Source organism: Malus sylvestris, chromosome 16 (genome assembly GCF_916048215.2).
Source record: "Malus sylvestris chromosome 16, drMalSylv7.2, whole genome shotgun sequence".
Lineage (NCBI taxonomy): Eukaryota > Viridiplantae > Streptophyta > Magnoliopsida > Rosales > Rosaceae > Malus > Malus sylvestris.
In genome coordinates, this window is record NC_062275.1 from 21,937,994 (window position 1) to 21,947,338 (window position 9,345).

The window sequence follows — 9,345 nt, forward strand, 5'->3', positions numbered from 1 at the left end:
TAATTTGATTTTGCCTGTTGAAAATTCACATATATAGTGGTATTTGGATTTTACTTAGTTGCGACAATTAAGATAAGACAAATCGATCGCTCTTGTTCGGCGAAGAAATACTGCAACTCACATATACAGTGGTATTTGGATTTTACTTAGTTGCGACAATTAAGATAAGACAAATCGATCGCTCTTGTTCGGCGAAGAAATACTGCAACTGGCATATGGTCTCATTAAAGCAAAAACGTACTCTAGTTGTCAGGTAAATGGAGTTAAACTCTTGACAATGAAACGAGACAACAAATTGTAAACTCAAAATAGTGAAGTTTTTGTTCCGGGGAAAAATGCGAATAACTTTTTCTTCAGCAAACTTATAAATGTGGTTCAGTGGTTATACATAAATCGGAAGGAAGTCATGTTGTTCAAATGTCATTGGTATGATACGAATTCGAGCACTCCAGGTAGTATCATTTGAGATAATTACTTGTTTTCTATCAACAAACACCGAGGGTTTGAGGATCATCCATACATCCTCGCCGATACGGCAAAACAAGTACTCTACCTTGATGATCCAAAGGCAGCAATGGGGGTTGGTTGGAAAGTAATAAAAATTGTGTACTGAATAAAGTATTCTATTAATTTTATTTAAGTTCACAGTGGTACATTTAATCTTCATGCTTAAAAAATGTTAATGATTTCGCCGATAGAAAGGCAATAATTATGTCGGGTAAGGTGTCCTTGTCCGACGGAAACATAGGTCATTTGTCGAGCAAAGCTATATTTTATGATTTAGGGTTTAAGGTTTATAGATAATTGGGCGAATGTAAAATATTCGTCGGGCAAAAGTTTAGGACATTTTTCTTTAGTCAATTTCTTAGGGGATTTTTATAATCAACGAAATTATTTTGAACAATCCAACTATAAATGTAGATGGTATATACTCCAAGATTGCATAAGCAAAAAAAAAAAAAAAAAAAAAAACTTTCATGGATTAGGTAACGAGACGAAATATGCAGTCTACAAAACTAATTTCTACTATCCTATCATCAAACATGTTTGAATATAGTATGAGATTGCGTATGACAAAAATTACCAAAAAACAAACTTTTAGGGATTAGGAATTAGGTCGAAAGGTTGGACGGTTTCAAACGTAGCATAACGATTTAACTACTATGTTAACTTTGATTTTGGTGATTGTTTGCAAGGATGCTATTTGAGAGTCAAATCACACATTGAATAGACTTAATCATCAAATTCAATGATCGTTTAACTGTTTGAAAATAAATAAAAAATTTAGAGAGAAATTGATTTTTTTAGTGTTCTCTAGACAACATTTACAATGTTCATTGGGCAACATTACTTACATTCGTCAGGCAAAGGTTGAAATTTCCCTCATTTTTTTTCCAAAAGTTCAAATTTCCCTCCATATTAAAAGTTTGCCCTACAAAATTCTATAGATTTCGCCGAGCAAATATTCTCAGCCACCATTTTTTTTTTTGCCAAAATTTTCATTTGGTAGACTTTTTTTATGGAGGACTTGCTCAACGGAATTGTTCGTTGATGAAAGATTGATTAAAACACGGGTAAAATCTTTAGACCGTAGCTCGACAAACCATTTGTCGGGCAAAGTTCTATTCTTTTATTTCGGGCCGAAAGTCTCTCTTAATCTTCTTGCAACTTTTTTTTTCTCACTCCAAAATCCCCTACCCCTGCAAACCCCCTATCCCCTTAGCTCTCACACTTGCCATCTCTCTTGCCCCTCTCCAAGACTCCAACTCTCAAACTCTCACAAAGGTACGCTATCCCCACTTATTTCGAATTAAATTTTATTATATTAGAAATTATTTACTACAAAAACATTTAATTTATATGTCTAAATTTGTGATGTATTTGTGAATTATTTGCGCATTATATGTGGGGAAGGGGTGGAGAATATTGAAGAGGTGGGGGATGTGATAGGCATTGTTGTTTTAGGAAATACTAGCATATGGGCACACACAAAGTGTGTGAGAAAATTTTTTATTTTTGTTTTTGAAATAGAAGGAGAGAGGAAGAAAGTGATAGAGAATGTAGGAGTGGGAAGTTTTTATTTTATTTTATTTTTTATTTTATAATTAGAGATATATTATGATTACATGTAGGTTAGACTTTGAAAAAAAAAACAGGAAAATTTGGTTGTGTAAAATTACATTTCTGCCATACATTTCTTATTCATATTCTGTTTTAATTAGAGGGTTAAATTGGTAATTTTATAAAGCTTTGGTTGACAATGAGTGTTTTATTAATTAGTAGAGATTATAAATCTTTTAGAAATATTAGAAATTTTTAGAAAATAATGAAATTTTTTAGAATCGTGGTCGAATTTGATGGAAGAACGAACAGTATTTCATGTTTTTATTTCCTAAGTATGAACACAATGCTTTCTCTTGATTATAATGTCAGAAGGAAAAAAAATAAAAAAAAAGAGTCCAAAAAATAAAACCTGTACAAAAAAATAATATTAATAATTACAATAATAAAATTTGTCAAATTTTGGTGGATAATTTAATTACTTGGTTTGTAACATCCCACATCGTTCAGGGGAGTGGATCCTATAAGCCTTATATGTATATTCTCATCTCTACCTAGCACGAGGCTTTTTGGGAACTCACTGGCTTTGTGTTCCATCGGAACTCTGAAGTTAAGCAAGTTCGCGCGAAAGCAATCTCATGATGGGTTCCACTGGGAAGTTCTCGTATGAGTTCCCAGAAACAAAACCATGAGGGCATGGTCTGGGCTCAAAGCGGACAATATCGTGTTACAGTGGAGTCGAGCCTGGGATGTGGTGGGGGCCTAGGCCAGGATGTGACAATTTGGTATCAGAGCCAATTCCTGGCCGGAAGTGTGCCGACAAGGACGTTGGGCCCCTAAGGGAGGTGGATTGTTACATTCCACGTCGCCCAAGGGAGTGGATCCTGTAAGCCTTATATGTATATTCCCATTTCTACCTAGCACAAGGCCTTTTGGGAACTCACTGGCTTCGGGTTTCATTGGAACTTCGAAGTTAAGCGAGTTCGCGCGAGGTCAATCCCATGATGGGTGACCTACTGGGAAGTTTTCGTGTGAGTTCCCAGAAATAAAATCTGGTCGGGGCCCAAAATGGACAATATCGTGCTATAGCGGAGTCAAGCCAGGATATGGTGGTGGCCTAGACCGGGATGTGACATGGTTGGCTTATGAGATTTAATTAGGGACATTAATAGAAAGAGAAGAACGAAGCTTTTTTTTTTTTTTTTTTTTGAATAAAAGAAAGAAGTTTTAAACATAACTGATATATAGATTCAGCTGTAAAATAAATTAACATGGCATCCATTAAGTAAAGGGCAAGTGAAAGAAAGCAAGTTGGAAAAATAGCTAGCATTTATCTAACGAGGCAAGTGCTCTGCATGTTTGTTATTTTTAGTTCATGTTTCCTCTTATCCCTGCAAGTAGTGTTACATATATATGTGTGTGTGTAATCTGTATACATAATTAAACGAAAAACTCATATTATTACAGTGAATTCTACTTTTTTCCTCTAGCCGTCCTTTTTCCATAAAACAATAGTTTAACAAACATGCTAGTCTTACTACATTTTTTATATCGTACTTGTACCATAGAAATGGGACCAACGTGTGTTGGTGGACATTATTTCTATGGGGCCTATCAGAGAGATGGGTACAAATGTGGTAAGTTTATGTACAGAATTGTAATGCTAGAGAAATCATTTATTGAACCTTATGACGTGTTTGTTGATGATTGTTAATTTATTATATAAGTGTTGATTAACGTATTTAATTTTTATTGGTGTCACACATCAATTGGTTTGTTGTCCAAAAAATTAGTCATTACCTTATACAAAAACCCAATTTTAACTTGAGTGCAAAGCGAAGAATGATTTGGTCCAACACATTTTTGTATTTTTCGTAATATTGCATAAGAAAAGGATGAAAACATAAAAATTTATGTTTCATCAGATTTCGATTTTCCGTGGGAATCAATCAATCAATGTACAGCAGCAGAAATTAACATTCAAAAACCAAGATTGGAAAGGAAGGGGTGCCTCAACAACTGACCCGCAGTCCATCTCTTTCCGACTTCCTTCTGCAAACTAGCCTCAATAAAACTCTTGAATGTAAGCGAAAGTACCGACAAGAGAACTGCAGGCGCCGTCCTAGTGCTGATACCAAAGTCGGCGATTTTCACTTCCATGTTACTGTTCACCAAAATATGGGCAGGCTTGATGTCATTGTGAGCGATGTTGTGGGTATGGTGATACTTCAGGCCGCTGAGCACTTGACGGGCCACGTGGGCAAGCTTGGCCTCGGAGAAGGTGCCATTGTCTTTGAGTAAAGCTTCGAGGCTGCCGGAGTCCATGAACTCCATGAGGATCTTGATGACTCCCATGGACTGTTCAAAGAAGGCTTCACAGCGGACAATGTGGGGAAAGTCAGTGCAGCGGAGGATCTCAATCTCAAGGAAGAGATTACATCTGACCGTGGGGTCTGAATGGTTGCTGACGAGTTTGAGAGCGTAGGTACTGGAAGTCTGCTTGTGGCGAACCTTGTAGACCTTGCCGCCATTACCTTGGCCAAGGAGTTCTAGTGTCTCGAGATCAGCAGCGGAGATTGAAGGGGAGGAGTAGTTGGTGTCTGTCATCAGTGCGGGAGGATGGACGGGAAGAGAGAAACATGCGCAGTGCTCGTGCACGGAGAGAGGGGCCAAGGACTTCAGTTGCCGACCTCGAATGAGAGCCATGGTGAGTAGGGTTTTGAGTAGCTAGGTCGTAGGGTTTCGAGTACGTGGCTAGGTTTATGGATTATGGCCATTGAGTAGCTAGGGCTTTGATATATATACCTTTCCTAAAATGAGTAGTTTTAGCAGGATACTCGGAAAATGAGTACACTACAAGAAAACATGGATTAAGTGACCGAATTTTTTGTGGCACGTGAAAACTCATCACATATAGGTAAAACAAGTGACGCTTTTTTTAAAATCGTCACTTTAAGATTTTTGCAGGACACCAAAATATTTTGCGTCACTTATACTTTTGGATTCGCCACAAAAAAGTGGGCGGGAAAGTTTACTGCCAAACAAAACTTTAATAAGTGACCCAATGTTAAATTCATCACATAAGAAGAGGAAAGGCCATGTGGCCATTCCTCACATATAATATTGAATTAAAAATAAAAAATATAGATGCAATTATCAAAACCCCCAAATAACAAAACCTATCCATTTATTCTCATTTCTTCCCAGTCTTCAGCACCCTTTCGTCTACTCCTTCACCCTAACTTCAACGACCGGCTACTTGGTGGTTGTTAGCGACGGCGACTACCACCTCTCCTTCATCTCCCTCCCTCAGCCATTCTCCCACCCATTGATTCTCGTTCACTAACTCTCTTATCTCTTTGACATAACAAGATCAAATTGGGGAAAGAGAAGTTCTATTTTTTCTCAAGTTCTTTCAGTTGACAACAAGGTACTTTGTTTCTCTATATTTCTTTAATTGTTTTTGGATTTTTTTTCTTCTTTAATTGTTCTCCAGATTCTGATTTTCTTTCATTAAAGATCCTATTGTTGGTGAATTGTTCTCTACTTCAAGGAGAGTTATACTAGCAGTGAGTTTTCTGATCCAGTCTTGATTCTTCTTTACTCTTTGGAGTCAAAATTTTGGTCTTGGTGGTTAATATATGTTTTTATATTTTTTCTTAGTCCCCTGACCAAGTGTTATCTTTTTGTTCAAATGTTGGAAGTCTGTAACCATTAAGTTGCGTGTTGTCAAGAGTCAAGACTAGGTTCGCCTTGAAAAAATTTGGGTAGGGCCTACAATGATCTTAGTGTCGTTTCTTACTAGCTACTTGTGTTGGGAATTCTTTAGATGTGTACTTTCTTTTGTTTTGGCTGGCGGAAAAGGGGTGACTAAGAAATGATTAAAACTACTTACATCCCTCCAGTAGAGCTCTGCAAATCACTCATAAAGTTCTCTAGAAATTTTAAGTTTGTTTGAATGTATTTTTCAAGATTGATTGAATGTACAAGAAGGGATATATAATGAGGTAGAAGGTTACAAGCAACCTTACCTTGGCAAATCCTACTAACTCGATAAACCCTAAAGTTATCACTCCTTAAATTAAGGGAGTGCAGCAAGTAGCTAGCATACAACTATCAACAAGTCATCTAGATGTCAATCTTCCTTAAATTAAGGGATTAGACTTAATAGAGAATCTCATGGAAAGAGGAAACATAAAATATGGTAGCATCAGTCACCCCATGTCGTCTAATATCCATATGCAGCATCAGTGATATGCAACATTAGTCACCCCATATGTATGCATCATCAATCATATGCAGCATCAGTTATGCAACATTAGTCATATGCAGCATTAGTCACCCCATATGTATGCAGCATTAGTCATATGTAGCATCAGTCACCCCATATGTATGCAGCATCAGTTTTTCATTGTGATTCGGGAAAAAAAAGAGTGTTTATATGACATGAAGAGGAAAGATGGGAAAATGTGAATATTATAGTTTGAGATGGATTAAGAGCCGCAGAGTGGACTCCATCTAGCACCTTACGATTGCGCTCTCATTTAACTATACTCTAATGCACATTTATCTTTGTACATATATGAAATTTTTATACTTTCATGGTTTTCAGGATTGAAGGTGCTCAAGGTCAAGATTACTTAAGTACAAGACCAAAGCTCCAAGTTCGTATGTTGTCTTTAACGCTTGCAATTTACAATGACATATTATTAATGCTACCGCTAGCCAAATAATCATTGCATTTGAATAGTAATGATGAATACGAAGTATTGTGCATGTATATGCTGAAAGCATGGTGGTTTTTCTGTTAGATTATTGCAAATTTAGTATCTAGCATGGTGATTTTTGTATGATTTCTCTATTTTCTAGTACGTTTGTTTTAGCATCTAGTTGTTGTTGAGTTGGGATATGTGAATTTTTCAATTGAGCTTCTTGACGTTTTTGGTTGTTATATTATACGTCTATCTTAACAATTTTACATATATATATTTTCTATTATGGCAACCTATTGAAATATGTCAGAGTATGCAGCTCAATATTAGGATTGAAGTGATCTGATTTCATGGATCGACAATGGATTCGTAGTCGGGATCGCCTTAGTTCCGAATATAGAAAAGGGATCAAGTCATTTATTGACATTGCTTGTCACCATGTGAACGAGAATAATCAAATACCATGTCCTTGTAGAGTTTGCCATAACACATTTTTTCACTTAGTTGAAGATGTTCATCTCCATTTGTTGAATTCCGGGATCCCTTATCTCCTCCTCCAAATGATGCACTTGCACCTCATCCACCACCTCCTCCACCAACACCTCTTCCATCACCACCTACACCTTCACCAACAAACACTAATCCAGGTAAGAAAGGTAGTTACAATTATTTACTTTTTCCTTATTAACTTAGTTTTAAACAACACATTACATTGATTAGAGATACGTATATTTTTTTAGAGACATATTTTTATTTTCTTGCAAAAAAGATGACTCGTGGAAAGTCATGTGGGAAAGGCGTCCATGATATTTCGGAGGCCAATAACGGGCTGAAGATGCCAATCATCTTTGATTTTAAACATCATGTTCCAAGTGATCCAGTTGTGCCAGGTTTTTTCACGTCCGAGATAGGGAATATTGTTCAAACTTATTCACCAGTTTGCTATGAGAGATGGTTTAAGGTTCCAGCTTCAGAAAAGAAGAAACTGCAAGAGAAGTTGCTTGTCAGTTTTGAATTTAATTCAATTTATTCATTGTAATTTCAAGCACTCACTTGCATATATTTATGTTTAACAATAGGTATTATTTGTTGTGGACTTATCTCATCCGAAGATTATTGAATATGTTGACAAGAAGATGGCAAAGTTGTACTCTCAGTTTAGGCACTGGTTGCATCTACACTACTTGTCATGTGGAACACCTGCGAGAGGACGAGCTAAGCTTCCAAATGATATGATATGGAATAGGAGACCAAAGAGTCATTGGGATTGGTTATGTGATAATGTTTACAATGCTACACTCTTTTTGGTATGTATTCTATACAATCTTTTCTAGTATAAATCCAAGTTAGAAACCAATTCTTTCAACATGAAGACTTCTTGTCGTGTTCTACAAATTCAATTTTTATAGTTTGAACCTCTAAACTTTAAATGAATTTTGTTTCTTTGAGTGTGATTAAGATCTCATGTTTTTTGTCTATAACATTTATATTTTGTTAGGATAGGATTAGGATAGGATTTATGTATCTTAGCTTACTTGGCTATACAGCCACACACTTTTTTACTTGTAATTTTCAAATCTGCTTAAACACCTATTTAATTAGGTTAGAATTAGGAATATGGAAAATGTAATATAACCTCTATTTTTGTGGAAATTTTAAGCTTGTTTGAATGTATTTTTCATAGATGGTTTGAATGTACAGGGGGGGAATATATAATGAGGTCGAAGGTTACAAGCAACCTTGCCTTGGCAAATCCTACTAACCCGATAAACCCTAAAGTTGTCACTCCTTAAATTAAGGGAGTGCAGCAAGTATCTAGCACACAACTATCAACAAGTCATCTAGATGTCAATCTTCCTCAAATTAAGGGATCAGACTTAATAGAGATTAAACTTAATAAAGAATCCCATGGAAAAAGGAAACATAAAATATGGTAGCATCAGTCACCCCATATCGTCTAATAATCAGTTAATATGTAGCATCAGTTATATGCAACATTAGTCACCCCATATGTATGCAGCATCAGTCACCCCGTATCGTCTAATAATCAGTCAGTATGAAACATCAGTTATGTAGCATCAGTCACCCTATATCGTCTAATAATCAGTCAATATGCAGCATCAGTCATATGCAGCATCAGTCACCCCATTTCGTCTAATAATCGATCAGTATGCAGTATCAGTCACCCTATATATATGCAACATCAGTCACCTTATATTGTCTAATAATCAGTCACCCTATATGTATGCAGCATCAGTCACCCCATATCGTCTAATAGTTTCGATAGCCATATTTGAAATAAAAATATCCTAACATGCATTAATGAATTTCACCTTGTGGTTAAATTGATTGTTACTTCTTTACACTTAGGTAATTTTGAGTTAAAATATGAAGTTTGTTGATTGTTACTTCTTGACACTTAGGTAATTTGGAGTTAAAATTTAATGTTTGAAAATGGTTATAATATACTCATCTGACTAACTGTGTTAGCCTAATGCCCTTGGTAGAAGAAAGAGTATCTTCCATTCAATTTCTTTAAGCTTGGTGTTTATATGTTTCTCTCTCCTTAGCT

General features: G+C 36.0%; 1 protein-coding gene across 1 annotated transcript; it reads right to left on the bottom strand.

Moving 5' to 3' along the window:
• Window positions 1-4,041: 4,041 nt before the first annotated feature.
• On the bottom strand, window positions 4,042-4,767 carry LOC126609202 (mitogen-activated protein kinase kinase 9-like). Its single transcript, XM_050277183.1, has one exon. The coding sequence runs from the start codon at window positions 4,765-4,767 to the stop codon at window positions 4,042-4,044; it is 726 nt and encodes a 241-aa protein (XP_050133140.1).
• Window positions 4,768-9,345: the final 4,578 nt, after the last annotated feature.

Bases quoted from the DNA above. Each gene is read 5' to 3' on its own strand.
- LOC126609202 (XM_050277183.1), bottom strand. From the start codon at position 4,767: ATGGCTCTCATTCGAGGTCGGCAACTGAAGTCCTTGGCCCCTCTCTCC.